The sequence below is a fragment of the Dama dama genome, chromosome 2, assembly GCF_033118175.1.
Source record: "Dama dama isolate Ldn47 chromosome 2, ASM3311817v1, whole genome shotgun sequence".
Lineage (NCBI taxonomy): Eukaryota > Metazoa > Chordata > Mammalia > Artiodactyla > Cervidae > Dama > Dama dama.
In genome coordinates, this window is record NC_083682.1 from 37,478,053 (window position 1) to 37,498,223 (window position 20,171).

Sequence of the window (20,171 nt, forward strand, 5' to 3'; positions counted from 1 at the left end):
TTCTTACTGAAGTATCATCAGCGACTGGAGAATATAAAAGCTTGCTTAGATGTAAAAAGAAAAGGAAAACAGAGTCATTTTCCTAAACTGGCAAAATGTAACCAAATTACCACAAAACTTACCTTAGAAACAAAGAGAAATTGGGCAGAAAAGGCCAGATTTCTTACTGGCAGTACCACAGTGGCAAATATCCCAGAATAAGAAAAGCTGCCAAATAGAAGAGAGAAAATTAAAGGACTTTCCTTTAAAAACAGTCAAGCCCAGTGTACACAGCATTCCTAACAGCTGGAGCAAGCTTCAGAAGCAACACACAGGTATAACGTCCACCCCTATTCTTTATTTACAGCACAGTTCAAAGTTATTGAATCAAGCACAAAAGAAACGACTCCCATTTCCTGGTTTGGCATTGGATATCCTTCCTACCAGCTGCAATTACATCATTTTTATCCATCTTCTTCTTTTCCTTTGGGAGGGTAGAAAAGGGGCAAGTGACAAATGGGCCAAAGAGACTTCAACTTCAAAACCAAGAGAAATCCTTGCTTTCAGAGAAACAAAAGAAGTGATTCTCCCTCTTGTGAAAGGCAATCAATACTCTGCTCCAGTTATGAAGGCCGTGGATGGTGTGGGAAAGCTGTGGTGAAGAGATTCTCCCTGGAGGTGGCACAAGGATAGTGAGGACTCGGGTCATGGGATGGTGCTATCCCCACCATCACGTTTGCTCTATCTCATTCTTCACCACACCAGATTTAATGAACAAGGGGAAGTAATTATGCACAGAAAGCCAAAGTGAATAGAAATGTAGGAGGAATGAACTTAAAAGAAGAAACTGAAAATGATCAAAAGTTACTCAGTTCATTTTTCTCAGACGGACATAGAAATCACTGATCCACTGCTTCATGTATTTAACTTCCAAGGCGCGAGTTAACTGCACACTGACAGGATCCAAAGCATTGCTGGCTCGGAGATCTAGATGATGGGCTCCATTTGGGATGACGATCGCAAGTAAGGTGTCTGTAATATCCTTGGTTACTCCACCTCCTGACCAGGGGTCTAGTTCACCATTGCTAAGTGAGGGAAAGAAAAAAGTCAGATTGCTAGTTTTTTATATCTATGTAAAAGATAAGATAGGAGAAACCCATTATATGCATAACACCTAAAATTATAAGCTTATAAACTAGGGAATATGATCTGAGGATTTAATCTGTCATATAGAAAGGTGCTTCATCCTGGAGTTTGACAATACTTCTGTGACCAGGTACAAGAAATAGGACCAGAGAACACTGAAGGTGGTGCCCCATGAATCAATCTAGATTATACTGGAACTTCAAATTTAGAAGACTCAATTCCAATCCTGGCTTCATTACTCAAAAGTCTGACCTTACATAAGTTAGCTGCCTCAGTTTCCTCATATATAAAGCAGAGTTAACAAGGTCTACGTCAGGAGGTTGCTTTAAGGGTTAAATCAGATGGTACATGTATATATACTGAATTAATGTTAGGCACGTGGGAGTCCCTCAATTAAAGCCTGTTTCCTTCCTTCCTAGAATCCAAATATTAGTGATAAAGAAAAAAAAACTATACTTAAAAATGCTGATTATCTCTTCAGTCAATTCAGTCACACAGTTGTGTCTGACTCTTTGCAACCCCGTGGACTGCAGCATGCCAGGCTTCCCTGTCCATCACCAACTCCCAGAGTTTGCTCAAACTCTTGTCCATTGAGTCAGTGATGCCATCCAACAGTCTCATCCTCTGTCATCCCCTTCTCCTCTGCCTTCAATCCTTCCCAGCATCAAGGTCTTTTCTAGGGAGTTCTTCGCATCAGGTGGCCAAAGTACTGAAGCTTCAGCTTCAGCATCAGTCCTTCCAATGAATATTCAGGACTCATTTCTTTTAGGATTGACTGGTTGGATCTCTTTGCTGTCCAAGGGACTCTCAAGAGTCTTCTCCAACACCACAGTTCAAAAGCATCAATGCTTCAGGGCTCAGCTTTCTTTATAGTCCAACTCTCACATCCATACATGACTACTGGAAAAAACCATAGCTTTGACTAGACAGACCTCTGTCGGCAAAGTATTGTCTCTGCTTCTTAATATGCTCTCTAGGTTCATCATAGCTTTTCTTCCAAGGAGAAAGAGTTTTTTAACTTCATGGCTGCAGTCACCATCTGCAGTTATTTTGGAGCCCCCCAAAATTAACTCTGTCACTGTTTTCACTATTTCCCCATCTATTTGCCATGAAGTGATGGGACCAGATGGCATGATCTTAGTTTTCTGAATGCTGAGTTTTAGGCCAGCTTTTTCACTCTCTTCTTTCACTTTCAACAAGAGGCTCTTTAGTTCCTCTTCACTTTCTGCCATAAGGTTATTGATTATCTGAGGTTATTGATATTACTATTATTATTAAGGTTATCTGAGGTTATTGATATTTCTCCCGGCAATCTTGATTCCAGCTTGTGCTTCATCCAGTCTGGCACTTTGCCTGATGTATTCTGCATATAAGTTAAATAGGCAAGGTGATAATATACAGCCTTGACATACTTCTTTCCCAATTCGGAACCAGTCTGTTGTTCCATGTCTGGTTCTAACTGTTACTTCTTGACCTGTATACAGATTTCTCAGGAGGCAGGTAAGGCAAAATATAATAAGACAAGTGCCAGTCCTGAATATTCATTGGAAGGATGGATGCTGAAGCTAAAGCTCCAATACTTTGGCCACCTGATGCAAAGAACTGACTTACTGGAAAAGACCCTGATGCTGGGAAAGATTGAAGGCGGGAGGAGAAAGGGGCAACAGAGGATGAGATGGTTGGATTGTATCACCAACTCAATGGACATTAGTTTGAGTAAACTCAGGGAGTTGGTGATGAACAGGGAGACCTGGCGGGCTGCAGTCCATGGGGTCACAAAGAGTTGGACACGACTGAGCAACTGAAGTAAACTGAACTGATAGAGCTTCTCTATCTTTGGCTGCAAAGAATATAATCAATCTGATTTCAGTATTGACCATCTGGTGATGCTCATGTGTAGAGTTGTCTCTTGTGTTGTTGGAAGAGGGTGTTTGCTATGACCAGTGTGTTCTCTTGGCAAAACTCTGTGTAGCCTTTACCCTGCTTCATTTTGCACTCCAAGGTCAAACTTGCCTGTTACTCCATGTATCTCTTGATTTCCTACTTTTGTATTCCAATCCCCTATGAAGAAAAGGACATCTTTTTTGGTGTTAGTTCTAGGAGGTCTTGTAGGTCTTCATGGAACTATTCAGCTTCAGCTTCTTCTGCATTAGTGGTTGGGGCATAGATTTGGATTACTGTGATGCTGAGTGGTTTGCCTTGGAAACGAACCAAGGTTATTTGTCATTTTCGAGATTGCACCCAAGTACTGAATTTCAGACTTCTTGGTTGACTATGAGGGCTACTCCATTTCTTCTAAGGGATTTTTGCCCAGAGTAGTAGATATATAGTAGATATCTAGTAGTAGAGGTCTTCATTAGTCACCTCATCAAAACTTCAAACTCCCTCCCAGCCCCCACTAACATTTCGTAACCTTCTTCCCTGGTTTATTTTCCCCCCTTAGCACCTATCTCCTTCTAACATGCTTATAAGTGCTATCTTGTTTTTACCCATCTCTCAAACTAAAACTTCCCAAGGGCAGGGTTTTTTGTCTGTTTTATTACTGTGTCTTCAGTGCCTGGCATACACTAGGAGCTATACAAATATTTATTGAATGAATAAAAAAGAATAATCTAGTCATTTGTAGCCTTATATCAGATGCCCTACACAGAAGAGGTTTATACATATATGCTTGTGAGTTCAGGAACATGTAAATCACTCCAGTACTTTTTACATGGAAAAGCAGAGTTCACATAAGTGATTAATGTAAATATACAGACAGTGACATTCAGCTAGGTATAATACTGGCAAGAAACAGTGAACTAAGTCAGCAGGTCTAAGTTTTATACCCCCAGTAAGCCACATGACTTTGGGTAAGTCACCTGACCCCTCTGAATCTAATTCTCAAGTGTATTACCAAAAAAAAAACTTTTAAAGATAATGCCCTTCAATCACAGAGACACTGTGAGATTCAACTTGAATAATACATTTGGAAATAAGGCATAAACTATAAAATACCACGTGAATGTGCAGTATTATTATAATTATTATCATATTCTATAAGCATGAGAAGTGTTAATACTTCTGAGAGGTAAGTGAAGCATGAAAAGGGATGCCACAGCATTTCTCACAGAAATTTGGTCAGAAAAATGCATGCAATCAATTTTCCAGGTAAATGTTCAAGTTAAAAAGGAAATAAGCATTTAGGTACATTAAATATATGTGTGCTTGAAATACAAGTCTAAAATCCCTGTTCTAGCCTGACCACACTTTTAACCACATTTTTGGTTTTTTTAAGAAATTAATTCAATTGCAACTTAACATCATTCTTGGGGGGAGAAATCACTCTGAAAATTTACCTTTTTTGGTTTTATTAAAAACAAGAAGAAAAAAATCACATGCAAAATAGGATGTTAGTTTTCAACTATGAGATAAATTTTTAAAGTAAACTACACAAGGGGTTGGATTCTCTTAAGTGAACAAGTGGCCTTTATCATTATTCCAATTTGACAGGACCAACCAAGATAGGAAACTCTCCATTATTTGCAAAACAAAAAAGCTATCCCAACAGCTACATAATAAGCAAACTGCATTTGATTTAAAAGGTCATCTGAATCCACCCAGTGGCTTAGCAACAGTGTTTGGAGTTGCTGAGAGACCTAAAATGCACATGGACTTGAATTTCTTGGTCCTAGACATGAGAAAGCTAAATCAGTCACTGGGAAATTTACAGGAGGAAAAAAATACTGGCTTTCATGAGAGAACCTAGATGCCTGCATAAAATTCCCAACAGTAAGCCTCACTTAATTGCTGGCAACAATTAATTTGTCTGAAAAATTATGTTAAATTAACCAGCTTCTCAGAGACTCCTTTTTGAATTTATATTTAAATAACTGAAAATGACTATTGGTAAGATAATTTCTCAACAACTGGGTTTTGGGGAAAAAAATAAATCCTTCCAACAAAAATATTGTGGAATAAGAAAATTGCTGAAATGGAACTATTAATAGCTACTATTAAATTCTTATTTGCTCAACATGTTTACTGACTGCCTACTATGTATCAGGTACTGACTGGGTACAGTTAACTCAACTGTGAACATACAAAAATCTCTGCCCTCATAGTGCTCATTTCTATGATTATCTACTCCTTGAAGTAACTCTGGCAGGCAATTATTATTTCTAACTAATATAAATTGGCAATTTGCCTGAAGGCACATGGTTAACAGAAGCAGAATGGCACCTAGGTCTCTCCAACTTCAAAGCCCAAGCTCTTAACTTGCAGATCTCTAATTCAACAATTAAAAACAGACTGAATTTTCTAACCAAAAAAGTAGTCACAGTTGGATTTGTGTGAGATGCCTTAAGGAGAGAAGTATGAACATAAAATATGCTTTCCACATGGTTCCTTGGACATTTTCTTATCATCAACCATAAATATTTTGTAACTGATAGCCACTCAGTAGACAGAACAGAATCACCTAATGCTGCTTTTTTATTTTCAGAATGTGGTTTCTTTAGAAAAGCAATAGAATTTTGAATTTTTAAATAAGGTATGTTTTACATTGAATTCTTCACACCTAGCAGTACATGGGGAAAAAATTTCTTTTTAAAAGTATATTTGCCACTGCAGGAAGATAAACCAGCATTTTTATATAGTTCTGCCTTTATACTTTCACATGCCTCTGAAATTTTCCTGAGCTTTATGTCATTTCTCATCCTTATCAACACACACATTAACTGGGCATCTACTATGTGCCAGTCACTGTGGCAGGTGCTAAAGGCACAGAGATGATTAAGAAAAATTCTCTGTCACTGAGAAGTTCATAATCTCATTTGAACAGAGAAATGAGATTTCTCTGTTCTCTGAGAAATGAGTCAGGGGCAGAGAGAAACACAAACAGGTAATTTCCACACAGAGTGCTAAGTGATAGTCACAGGCTTTAGAGGAGCTAAGTGTGTAGGGGAAATGTAACCTCCTTGGAGATGTCAGGGAAGGTTTCCTGGAGGATGCCTGAGTCTTAAGAAAAGGAAAAAAATGGAAGGAAAAGGACATTCAGGAACGAGTAGTTCCCTCCTGGCTCAAAGCTAAAGTACAGGGCTGTATACTTACACTTACTCATTCAATGGAAATTTTTTGAGCATATAATTTGCCAGGTCTGGGCTAAATATTTCACTGGGTTAACTCTTTTAAGCATCACAGCAAATCTATAGGGTGATTGGCATTATTATTCTCATTTTACAGAAGAGAAAACTGGGGATCAAAGAGTTTAAATAATTTAAGACAGTTCACTCTAACTATGCATAGCTCTGTTAGGAAGACCTTTCTTACACTAGCCAAAAGTTTTTTTTTTTTTTTTTTTTAATGTTGAGCCATATTTTCTACCTACTGTTTCAGTTCTACTCCCAACTTTTTTCAACAAAATCTATCCTTTCCCCAATGATGATGATGACAATAACTTATTTTGATACCCAGAGGAAAATAAGTATAAAAGGATAAATGGACAACTAAAATACTCATGTAATGGTTGAATACAACAAAAAAGCACAAAGTATTTGACCAAAACTCAAATATCAAAACCTTCATAGATAAAATTCAAAGACTCCACTTTACAATTCAACTTGAACTTCAGCTTTATGAGGTCAAAGCAAATAAGGATGAGCTTATAGCCTCTGTATGCCAGAGAAATCCATATAAGTACTACCTGGAGGTAAGTTTCTAAAAACAAGAAAATGACAAAAGTATTTCCTTCTCTGAGGGAACAAAGATGAGCTTTGATACCCAAGGCTTACATTTAAGCCTTTTCAGTCCTCTCAGTCCTTTCATGTTTTCCTGATTTCGAACATCCTAATTTGGTACAGTTTCCTACCCTAAATATACTTGCTTGCTCAACTGTCACCTCAAAAGGCTGAGCTGAAAAGTATAGTTTTGAAGACTTCTACTGAGGACAAGGTAAATAATTCTAGGGAATTAAACAAAAAGAATCTTTAAATTTTGCATTTAGTGTCTCACATTTGCGGGGGGAGGTATCCTACTGAGTGAGAAAGTAGCATGAATCCAACAAGAAAAAGGTTGTTTTGCAAAATGGGCAGTGTTACTGACTTAAACCCAGAGAGTGATCTTTCTCCTTCCTAAAAGCTTTCAGTCATGTCTCCAAAGTCAAATGTGACTCTGTTTAGAAGCATTTGTGAAAGAATAATGTTTACAACTTAAACAATTGGTTAAGAGATATGTATGGATATCTCTCTACTATTTCCACATAAACTTGGGGAATTTTCTTATTAAATGGTTGTTATTTTCATAACTAACAACCTAATGTTCAAGCCAAAACACGGACATTTTGAAGTCACAATCAGGCACATTTTGAGTCTACTTGATTATCTCCAATATGAACCAATACCAAATATGACTCTTCTAGAGAAACAGTGTTACAGAATAAACAGTTTTTGTAGTCAGATAGGCCAAGGTTGAAAACTGGCTTTATCACTTGGTAACTAAAACAAAACTGGATGAGTTTTGGCAAGTGACTGCACACACTGATTTTCACTTTCCTCCTGTAGAAAATTCTTGCAAGGTTTTTGTGGGAATTAAGTGATTTATTTAAAGTGCCTCATATAGTGCCTGGGACAGAACAGAGTGGGCACCTCAAAAGTGTTTGCTACGTATATACTGAAGATTTTTTATCATTGATAACAATAGAAACAATCATGAGACAAATTGAGAACAACAGATGATGCTTCCTTTTCTTTTGAGCACACTTTTTAAAATATTTTAACTTTGCTGCTGTTGTTTTTAAGCCTTTAAACATACTGCAATAGAACAAAAAATCTTATCACCTCTCAGAATCCTTTATCTTTCAAGGAGTAGAAAAATATGATAGATACTACTGCTATATTCTATACTGTTTTAACTGTGCAACATTTTCCTGGTTTTCTTTTCTCATCCATTCTACAAATGTCTCCATCAGCCAGAATTTTCTTTGAATCAACAAAAATTCACCTGAAAATGATGTTTGTGTGTGAACTGATGTTCTTGCCTCCATACATAGTAGGGATCCAAGAGGGCCTCGGTCTCACACCCCACTGTTTAAAACAGTCATCAGAATATTCCTTCATGTTCCACGAGTGAGGTTCGAACATGTCATCAACACCATCAGAACAGGTGGGCATGACCATTTCTGTACAGGCCTGAAAAAGCAAACCAGGAAAGATTCTAGTGAGAAAATGAAACACAAAGAGTGAAATAAATTGTCCAAGGTCATACAGCTCGGAAGCAAAAAAGTGAGGGTTTGAACTCAACAGTCTGGCTTCAGAGCCCCTGTTCTTTACTCCATACCACCTCTCTTTATTCCTAAGGCTCAACTGAGAAGTCACAGAAGTTGGGGCTATATATTCTTTCTTCACAAACTATTTCATTTCATATCTATTATCATATTGAATTCTCAAAAAACTCTGGAGGAAAATATTGCTACTATTATTACTGTTCTCATTGTACAGATGAAAAAATGGAGGCTCAGATAGAATCAAGTTAGACTCCCTCTTCTCTTCTTTTCTGTGTCCATAAAATGCTACCTTTATAGGACTTACTAAGATCTATTGTAATATTAGTTTAGCTACCTATGTTTTCCACCAAGCTACATTTGATGATTAGATCATATTTTATTTACAATAAAATAAATTTATATCCAATTTGTATAGTTGGGGCCTGGAATAGTGCCTGACATGCAGTAAGTACTCAGAATATATTTGGTGATGATTAAATACCAAACTGAAGTAGTATACATAGGACAGATAAACAACAAGGTCCTAATATATAAAAGAGGAAACTATATTCAATATCTAGCAATAACCCATAATGGAAAAGAATATGCATATATATAACTGAGTCACTTTGCCATTTATTAGAAATTAACACAACATTGTAAATCAACTATACTTCAATAAAATTTTTTAAAAATTGAATTGGTATTTAATGAATGAATGAAGAAACTCATCCCCAGTCTTGAAGTGAAAGGTAACAGAACCCAGATTTGGATCCAGGTTAGGTGATAAGATCTTGAGGATTCTGTTATAGTACAACCATAACAGTGAAAAGTAAGCTCCAATTGGGGAAATTATATACACTTACCTGATAGCTCCAACCCAGGACTCCCAGACTGCTGGTTGCTGTCTCTGAGACATTCAGACATTTCGCCTGGCCTGAATAATTGTAATACACATTCAGAGCTTGGAAAATATTCTGCAGCATCAGGGTATCAGGTACATTGTAATATTTGAAATACTGGCACACTACCTGTCATTTTAGAGAGATAAAAGGGAGAAGAATCAAATATAAATATAAAATCACAGTTTATTAAAACAAAGAAGAAACATGATTCTGATTTGATCATAAACAATCTTTAGCATCTAACTTCACTGCTTGACAATTTCTATTTATTGAGTATAACCACTTTCATAAACGAATAAACCTTTAAAATTAGTCCCCATGGGACTTTCCTGGTGGTAGTGGCTAAGACTACACGCTCCCAATGCAGGGAGCCCAGGTTCAATCCCTGTTCAGGAAACTAAATCCCACAAGCCGCAGCTAAAGAGTTTGTATGCTGCAACTAAAGATTCCGCATAACCCACATGTCACAACAAAGACTGAAGATCCACGTGCCACAATTAAAACTCGGCACAGCCAAAAAAAAAAAAAAATTAGTCCCCAAATTATAGAAATAAACCAAAATTATCTGCATGGTATGCAAAGTGCTCCCCACCTACCACTCTAGCTTCACCTTCTGTAGCTTCTGCTCTAGTCTAGCAAAACCATTTCTACCACACCAGCTTCTTTCCCTCCTCATTGCCATGGCTCACACTGAAACGCCCTGCTCCCACTCTCGCAAAGCAGTCGTGCCTGGCAAACACCAATTCATCTTCCTCAATGTAGCTCAAGTATCACCTCCTCAAGGGCCCTTGCCTATGCCTTCAGGGCAGGAAGAACTAAATCACTCTCTTTGTGCCTGCACTGTATCCCGTGCCTATTTCTATCACAGCCCCTGTAATGCTGATACCATACCCATTTGATTCCAGAATGTCTTCCTCACCACTTAGCAAGGCATCTGGCAACTAAATACTTGCTGATTAAATGACTATCTTTTTATGAAAATGAAAAATTTATTAAATTTCTTTTGGAAAAACTCCACCAAGCTCCTATATCTGTAGCATTATAAGAAGCATCTCAGGCAGCGCCCCAGTTCCAAATACTTGACTATAGTCAGTGCTAAAAATCACAAGTAATACCTGGAGTTGGGAGTTAGGACTGACTAGTCAGGGACATAGGGAACTTTCAAGGATATGATAATATTTCTATAGGGGCCTAGTACACAACAAGTAGCACATTCATGATTTGTATGTAAATTTTACTTCAAAAAATCATAAACAAATATAGAACTCTAGATAATGTTGTTAAAGCTGAAGTATATAGTCTATATCTCATTTATTTCTGCTCTTTCTTTCCTTCTACTGACTTTGAGCTTCACTTGTTATTTTTCTAATTCCTTGAGGTGAAAATTTAGGTTGTTTATTTGAGACTTTTCTTATCTCTTGAGATAGGCATTTATCACTATGAATTTCCCTCCCGGAAGTGTTTTTACTACATCCCATAAATTTTGGTATGTTACATTTCCATTTATCTCTATGTATTTTTTTTCTTTTTTTTTTTTATTATTATTTTTTTTTTGGTCATACATTGATATGAATCAGCCATAGATTTACACGTATTCCCCATCCCGATTTCTCTTTTAATTTCTTCTTTGACCCATTGAGTGTTCAATAGCATGTTGTTTAATCTCCACATATTTGTGAATTTTTCAGTTTTCTTTGTGTAATTTATTTCTAGTTTCATACCACTGTGGTTGGAAGTGATGCTTCATATAATTTCAATCTTCTTAAACTTATTAAGATTTGTTTTGTGGCCAAACATTTGATTTATCTTAGAAAATGTTCTTTGTGCACTTGAGTAGAATGTATATTCTGCTATTTCAGATAGAATGTTCTATAAATATCTATTAAGTTCATCTAGTCTAATGTGTTAAGGCCAATATTTCCTTATTGATTTTATGCCTGGATGAACTATCTATCAGTATCAATATAAGTGGAATATTAAAGTCCCCTCTTGGTCATGTACTGATGTCTATTTCCACCTTTAGGTCTGTTAATATCTGCTTTACGTATATAGGTGCTCCTATGTTAAGCACATAAATATTTACAAATGTTATATCTTCTTGTTGAACTGACTCCTTTGTTATTAGGCAACACACTTCTTTGTGCATTATTAAAGTCTTTATTTTAAAGTCTATTTTGTTCAATATAAGAATAGCTACTCTAGCTTTATTTTGGTTTCTATTTGCATGGAGTATCTTTTTCCATCCCTTTACTTTCAGTCTGTATGTGTCCTTACATTTAAAATGACTCTCTTCTAGGCAATAATATTGATGGGTCTTGTTTTTTAATTTAATCATCTACTCTATGTATTTGATTAAAGAATTTAGTCCATTTACATTAAAATAATTATTGATATATATGTGCTTATTGACATTTTGTTCATTGTTTTCTGGCTGTTTATGTAGTTTCTCTAGCTCCTTTTTTTACCTCTTGCTCTCTTTTTTTGTGGCTTGAAGATTTTCTTTAGTGGTATGCTCATATTCTCTTTATCTTTTGTATATTTACTGTAAGTTTTTGTTTTGTGGTTACTATGAGGCTTATACATAACAGTTTATATCTACAACAAAGTTGATAACACTTAAGCTTGATCCCACCGAAAAGCTCAACATTATTACCCCCCCTCATTTCATGATTTTGAAGTCACATTCTACATTTTTTATCTTGTGAATACCTAACAAATTATTGTAATCATGGTTATTTTTATTACCTTTGTCTTTTTTAGCCTTCATACTAGCTTTGTACATAATTAATCCACTACCTTTACTACACAGTAAGTCCCCTACATATGAACCTTCAGATTGTGAACTCAAAGATGTAAACGTATTATAAACCTATTACAGTACAGTACTATGGAGCTAATTGTGTTTGTTGTATACCTAGGCTAACTTTGTTGGATTTGCAAACAAATTGGACTTACAATTGTGCTCTTAGAATGGAACTTGTTTGAATGTAGGGGACTTCCTATATCTATTTTTCTTTCCAGTGAGGTTTATTTTTCATATGATTTCTCGTTACTAATTAGCGCCATTTCATTTCAGCTTAAAGAAGTCCCTTTTAACACTTATTCTAAGGCTGGTTTAGTGGTAATGAACGCCTTTAGTTTTTGCTTATCTGGTAAACTCTATCTGTTCTATAGTGTTCTTAGTTTAAAGATTTTTTTCCTTTTAACACTTTGAATATGTTGTGCCACTCCCTTTTGGCCTGAAAACTTTCTGCTAAAAAATCTACTCATAGTCTTATGAGAGTTTCTTTGCATGTAAGAAATTACTTTCTCTTGTTGTTTTTAATATTTTCTCCTTAATAGAACTAACATATGAGCCGGCAATCACACTGATGGGCATACACCATAGAAGATCATAATTTAAAAAGATACACGCACCCCAGTGCTCACTGCAGCACTGTTTACAATAGCTAGGTCATGGAAACAACCTGACTGTCCATCAGCAGGGGAATGGATAAAGAAGCTATGGTACATACACAACGGAGTATTGCTCAGCTTCAAAAAAGAATGAAACTGTGCCATTTGCAGAGACATGGATAGACCGAGAGACTGTCATACAGAGTGAAGTAACTTATAGAAAAATAAATTTCATATATTAACACATACATGTGGAATCTAGAAAAATTGTATAGATGATCTTACTTGCAAAGCAGAAATAGAGACACAGATGTAGAGAACAAACGTATGGACACCAAGGGGGAGAAAGGGGGTGTGGTGAGGTGAATCAGGAGATTCACTGGGATGGACATACATCTAGTGCTATGTATAAAATAGATAACTAATGAGAACCTACTGTATAGCACGGGGAACTCTACTCGATGCTCTGTGGTGACATTTTCTTCCCTAGATGGAAGGAAATCCAAAGAAGAAGGGACAGATGTACACCTGTGGCTGATTCACTTTGCTGTCAGCAAAAACTGACAAAGCAGGGCAAATTGTTTCTATACTCCACTGTCAGCTTTTTATACTCCAGTTAAAAATAACAATATCATCTGTGTAAAAATATGTATCGATTTCCTTCTTGTCTTTAACTTCTGACTTCATTTTTGGCTGCACTAGGCCTTTGTTGCTGTGGCAGTAATGGGGGGCTACCCTTAGTCGCGGTGCACAGGCTTCTCAGTGTGGTGGCTTCTCTTGTTGCAGAGCAGAGGCTCTAGGTACATAGGCTTCAGGAGTTGTGGCACATGCGTTTAGGTACCCCGTGGCATGTGGAATCTTCCTGGACCAAGAATCAAACCCACGTTCCCTGCACTGGCAGCCAGATTCTTATCCACTGTACCACCAGTGAAGTCAAGACTTTTGACATTTTAACTGTTATTTGTCTTGGTATTAGTCTGTTTGGATACCTCTTATTTGGAACTCTCTGAGATTCCTAGGTCTGGAAGATTAGGGAAGCTTTCAGCTGTTTTGTTTTCAAATAAGATTTCTTCCCCTCTTTCTCTTTTTCTTCTGGGAATCCTATGAAGTGAATGTTAGACCATTTGACATAAATGTTAGTCTATAAGCCCCTTAGCTATTTTCACTTTTCTTCTTTCTGTTTTCCTTCTGCTGCTCTGATTCAGTAAGTTCTACTGCCCTGTCTTTGAGTTGGCTGATCTTGTCTTCTGTTTCATCTAATCTGCTGTTGAACCTCTCCAGTGTAGTTTTATCAGTTATTATATTCTTGAGCTTTGCAACATCTTATTTGGTACTTATTTAATACTTTCCATGTCTTTTTTGAAGTTCTGTGTTCATTCATTCTTCTCCCCAGTTCAGTGAGCATCTTCATAATCATTACTTTTAACTCTTTATCAGGTAAATTAATATTTCTCTCATTAAGATTTTTCTGAGTTTTATATTCTTCTTTCTTAGAACATATTCTTTCTGCTTCTTCATTCTGTTTGATTCTCTGTTTCAATTTCTATATAGTAGATGAAACAACCACCTCCCCCAGTCTTGAAGGAGTGGCCTCCTTATTGAAGACAAACCTTGTTGTTCAACTCTGCCCTTAACTCTTGGTTGTCTTTCAAATCTCTGTGCTTATCCAAGCAGCCTACTATAGTCTTAATAACTCCAAGTAGTTGAAGACATGCCACAACCTGTCAACATCCCAAAAGGGAGAACTTTAGTTCTTTGATTCAGGCTGACTAGAAGCCAGACTCTCAAGCATCAGTTTTTAAAAATATGCAAATATATACAGTCCTGTGGGACTGCAAGCATGAGTCCTCCTGGCCACCAGAGCCGGATGATCTGGAAGTGTCCACTGGGCAGTCACAAAAAACAGGCTCCAGGTAAGTGTATGAGCTCTTTTCTAGGTGGTAACAGCAAGGCAGAGTGAAAGCACCAAGATGGCATCCACAGCCTACATACTTTAAGAGCAGCCTTGAAGGCCACTAAACATGTGTCAAACCTGAAGCCTGCCCTGCAGGCAGAAGCTCCAAACTAGCAAAGAAGTCTCTTTCACAGAAATACGGGCAGTGTGCCCCAACCCGCTATCTGTGCAGTGCCCTGAGGGTGGCAACCTGTCAAGAATCATACCTCCAATTACACAGTCTCATGGGACCCAAGAATGCAAGCCGTAATCCATCCCCAGCCACCAGGGCCAGGTGATCAAGGGGTGTCCCAAGGGTGGCAGCCATAAAAACTGGAGCATCAGATATAAAAACCAGGATGCCAGACATATGTAAAGCTCCCTTCCAGGAAACACTTGCAGTCTGGAACATGGCAACAGGAAAGAAAAAAAAAACCAGGATCCTTGAAAAGACAAAGAAAATTAACAAGTCTTTAGCCAGAGTGAGCAAGAAAAAAGAGAACTCAAGTAAATAAAATAAGAACTGAAAGAGAAGATACTACAATTGATACCACAAGAATACAAAGGAACATAACAAATGACTATTATAGCATGTTATTGATATAACTTGATGATAATTATGTCACCAAATTCAACAACTAGAAGAAATGGATAAATTCCTAGAAACATGCAACCTATCAAGAATGAATCATGATGAAACAGAAAATCTAAACAGGCTGAATACTAGTAAGGAGACTAAATCGGTAACCAAAAACCTTCCAAAAAAACAAAAGTCTAGGACCAGATGGTTTCCCTGGTGTAGTCTACCAAACATTCAAGGAAGAATTAATATCAATCCTTCCTAAATTATTCCCAAGAAAATAGAAGAGGAGGGAACACTTCCAAGTTCATTTTACAAGGCTAGCATTACATTGATACCAAAACTAGTAAGACTGCCACAAGAAAAGAAAATTACAAGCCAATATCTCTGATGACCACAGATGCAAAAGTCCTCAACAAAATATTAGCAAACCGAATTCAAATATACATTAAAAGGATCATACACCATGATTGAATAGGATGTATCCAGAGATTCAAGGATGGTTCAACATCCACAAATAAGTCAATGTGAACCACCATATTAACAAAATAAAGGATAAAAATCATATGATCATCTTAATAGATGCTAAAGAAGTATTTGACAAAAATCAACAGCCATTTATAATAAAAACTCTCAACAAGGTGGGCATAGAGGGCACATACTTCAACATATAAAGGTTATACATGGCAAGCCCAGAGCAAGCACCATACACAACAGTGAAAAGCTGAAAGCTTTTCCTCTAAGATCAGGAACAAGACAATGATGTCCACACTCATCACTTTTATTCAACATAGTACTGGAAGTCCTAGCCAGAGAATGTAAGTGAGAAAAAGAAATAAAAGGCATCTATATCTGAAAGGAATAAGTAAAACTGTCTCTATTTTCAGATGACATGAAATTATACATAGAAAACCAAAAAGTCTCCATCAAAAAACTGTTAGAGGAAATTCCCTGGAGGTTCAGAGGTTACAACACTGTACTTTCACTGCAGCAGGCACTGGTTCAATCTCTGGTCAAGGAACTAAGATTCTGCAAGCTCTGTGGTGTGGCAAAAAAAGAAAAGCTGTTAGAAAAATTAATGAATCCATTAAGAAAAATCTATGACTTTTCAAGATACAAAATCAACATACAAAAATCTGTTGCATTTCTATATGCTAATAATGAACTATTAGAAAGAGAAATTAATAAAACAATCCCATTTACAATCACACTAATAAGAATAAAATACCTGAGAGGAAGTATTTTAGATATGGAAGACCTGTATATTAAAAAAATACAAGGGACTTCCCTGGTAGTCCAGTGATTAAGACTGCACCTTCCAATGCGGGGAAAAGCGTTTGATCCCTGGTCAGAGAACTAAGGTCTCACCTGCCACAGAGTGCAACCAAATTTTTTTTATATACAAAACATTAATGAAAAAAATGAAGATAAATGAAAATATATTTCATGCTCATGGACTGGAAGAATTAATATTGTTAAAATATCCATACACCAAGCAATATACAGATTCAATGCTATTCCTACTAAAATTCCAATGGCTTTTTCACAGAAATAAAATTTAAAAATCTGTGTGGAACCATAAAAGACCCCAAATGGATAAAGCAATCTTGAGAAAGAGAAATGCCAGAGGCATCACACAGTCTGATTTCAAACTATATTACAAAGCCATTTTAATTAAAACAATATGGTATTGGCATAAAAACAAAGACACAGAATAGAGAAACCAGAAATAAACCAATGCATATATGATCGATTAACTTATGACAAAGAAGTCAAGAATATACAATGGGGGAAAAACAGTCTCTTAATAAACGGTATTGGGAACACTGGACAGCCACATGCAAAACAATGAAACTGGATGTCTATTTTACACCAGACACAAAAATTAACTCAAGTTGAATGACTTGAATGTAAGACCTGAAACCATAAAATTGACAGAAGAAAACACAGGTAGTAAGCTCCTTGACATAGATCTTAGCAATGATTTTTTTAAATCTGACACCAAAAGCAATAGCAGCAAAAGCAAAACTAAACAAGTGGGATTACATCAAAGTGAAAGGCTCCTGCATAGCAAAGGGAACCATCAACAAATGAAAAGTCAACCTACTGAAAGGGAGAAAATATCTGCAAATCATATATCTGATAAGGGGCTAACATCCAAAATATGTAAGAACTCAAACAACTCAACAGCCAAAAAACAAAAAAATCTGATTAAGAAATGGGCAGAAGATCTGAACAGATACTTTTCCAAAGAAGACATACAGATGGCCAACCAGTATATAAAAAGATGCTCCACATCATTAATTAAAAGGAAAACACAAATCAAGAGTACAATGAGATATCACCTCACATCTATAAGAATGGCTATTATCAAAAGGAAAAGTAGGAACAAGTGTTGGCAAGGATGTGGAGAAAAGGGAATCCTTGTGCACTATTGGTAGGAATGTAAACTGATACATCACTATGGAAAACAGTATGGTAGTTCCTCGAAAATTTAGAATTGCCATATAATCCAGCAATCCCACTTCTGGGAATTTACCCAAAGAAAAGAAAAACACCAATCTAGAAAGATATATGTATCTCCATGTTCATTGTAGCATTATTTACAATGACATAGGTCTTGGCAATGATTTCCCAAGATATGGAAACAATCTAAGAGTTCATCAGTGCATGAATAAATAAAAGAGATATGGTACATATATACAATGGAATATTATTATGCCATTAAAAAGAATGAAATCTTGCCACTTGTGACAACATGGATAGACTTTAAGGGCATTATGCTAAGTGAAATCAGTCAAACAAAGACAAATATTGTAAGATCTCTCATATGTAGAATCTAAAAAAAATTCTTTTAATTTAAAAATAAAAAAATAAATAAAAAATAAAAATAAATAAAAATAAAAATCCATGCTAATAAATAAAAAGAACAGATTAGTGGCTACCAGAGACAGGAGGAGGGCGGCAGTGGAGAGAAATAGATAAACTGGTTTTTTGTTTGTTTGTTTGTTTAGTTTTAATAAATTAAATTTAAAAAAATTAAATCACATCACAGTATTCAGGAAGAAGTGTACTGATGTCTGCAACACACATAATGAATTTAAAAAATAAGATAGAAGGAAGGATAGATAGAGGGGTGGATAAGTGAATATATATATTATAAGCAAATACAATATAGCAATAATAATAATATTGTTGTTGTTGTTGTTGTATAGTAGCCCAGTCATGTCCAACTCTTTGTGACCCCATGGTCTGTAGCACGCCAGACCTCCCTGTCCCTCACCATCTTCCAGAGTTTGCTCAAGTTCATGTCCATTACAAAATGAACAAAATGTTACTTACATTTTCACAATAAAACATTGGGCCTCCAACTAATAAAAATAAATGGAAAAAAAAAACATTGGGGAAAAATCATAGGCAACAGAATCAGTTGAAATAGGGAGAATAGCAACAACAGCAATAGCTACTAATTATTGATTGCTGGGTTTACAAATATTACATCATTTAATCCTCCAACAATCTCACTAGATATATATTTGTCTACTAGTTCACATGAACAAACTGATTCTTAGGTTAAATCACTTTATTCAAGGTCATCGAATTAGTAAATGGTAGAACTTAAGAGTCTTTCAACCCCAGGTCTCTCTGGTTGTAAAACATATATCTTATCTATTATGCAGCTTAGGAGGCATCCCCTTGTAAAACTGCAAACACCCCAATGGCAAAAAAAAATACATTAAGCTTGCATCCTCTATTAACCTCTTGACATGTATTCAGTGATCTGATCCCCTCTCATTTCATAGAGAAAAGATACATACAAAAAGGCAAGTTCTGACAAAAAAGACAGGTTCAGAGAAGATGGAGCCAGGCAAGAAAGAACCCAGCTACCCACTTTAGAGAGAAATTCTGGGCAGCAGGAACAACAAGGCCTCGTCTAGTGACACGCTCCCACAGTCAGGAAAGGTGATCACTGCAAAAGGAGATGAGCAGTCACAAGCAAAGCTGGTCTCTCATCACAGTTCTGCCTAGGACCAGCTTCCAGCAACACCTTCCTGAGAAAAAGGGAAACTTGAAAAGACAGAAAAAATTAATTACAGGGAAATTTTAATACCTCTCCCCAAATTTATTTGGCACAACAATATGTCTATGGAATGTTAAATGATACTTTATGAAAAAACATTTTAGAGTCAAATAATTTTAGGAAATGTTGTAGCAGCAAATGTGAACAGTATTCTTAACTACAGGATTTCTCAGAGCCTTTAACATGCTCAACAGCAATGTGACTTTCCAAAAGTGTGATACAATGTGATTATTCTCAAAAAGTTTTTGGAAACACTGAGTGTGAGAAAGTCAAAAATTAAGATTCGCAAACTTATCAAGTCTAAAGCAATAAGGAAATGAAAGCTGAAGAAAACAGGCAAAAGAGTATTTTACTATTCTGACAACTCTCAATCATTCATGATAAGTCAAAAATACCTAATTGTATAGCCCTTTTCTCAGACAATGTTCCTGAGACATAGGCCAATCAGAAATTCTCAAGAATATATGAAAATCAAGAACTAATCATAGAATTATTAAACTATCTACTGCCATGCAATGGACCATGCATAGCAAAGACCATCATTCTTTCCTGCATGTGGATTCCCCCAGCGGACTCAGGTCTTTCAAAATGCAGCAGGAGACTCCGGAGCAGACCCATGGAATGCAGAGAAGAGCATTATGTTCAAGCACAGCGTGGCCGATGAGGCAGGGTGACAGTGCAAGCTGGGCAGAGGGAGAAGGGGGTGCTGATGTGCAGCAACAAGTGGCCTAAAACCCTTGAAGAGAACAGTAACAAGTGAGTGTGACTCACATGCTGGCATCAGATCCCCTCTCAGAGCAAGAACACTGGGCCTCTGTCAGGCAAAGAAAAGGAGTCCCCGTGAATAGCCATCTCTGCAAACAGCAGTTACTGTCACTCCCTAAAAGACACAAGCATGGCTGGAGACCGGC

At 36.6% G+C, this 20,171-nt stretch overlaps 1 protein-coding gene across 3 annotated transcripts in view; it reads right to left on the reverse strand.

Annotated features, from left to right (window-relative positions):
• Nucleotides 1–317: 317 nt before the first annotated feature.
• PRCP (prolylcarboxypeptidase) overlaps nucleotides 318–20,171 on the reverse strand; it is an 80,125-nt gene continuing 60,271 nt past the window's right edge. For all 3 annotated transcript variants that reach the window (XM_061168383.1, XM_061168390.1, XM_061168394.1), the window contains exons 8-10: nucleotides 9,232–9,396; nucleotides 8,104–8,291; nucleotides 318–1,064 (exon numbers count right to left, since the gene is read on the reverse strand). In XM_061168383.1, the coding sequence (XP_061024366.1) occupies nucleotides 848–1,064; nucleotides 8,104–8,291; nucleotides 9,232–9,396 (570 nt within the window). In that variant the 3' untranslated portion in view covers nucleotides 318–847. The remainder of the gene's footprint in view (nucleotides 1,065–8,103; nucleotides 8,292–9,231; nucleotides 9,397–20,171) is intronic.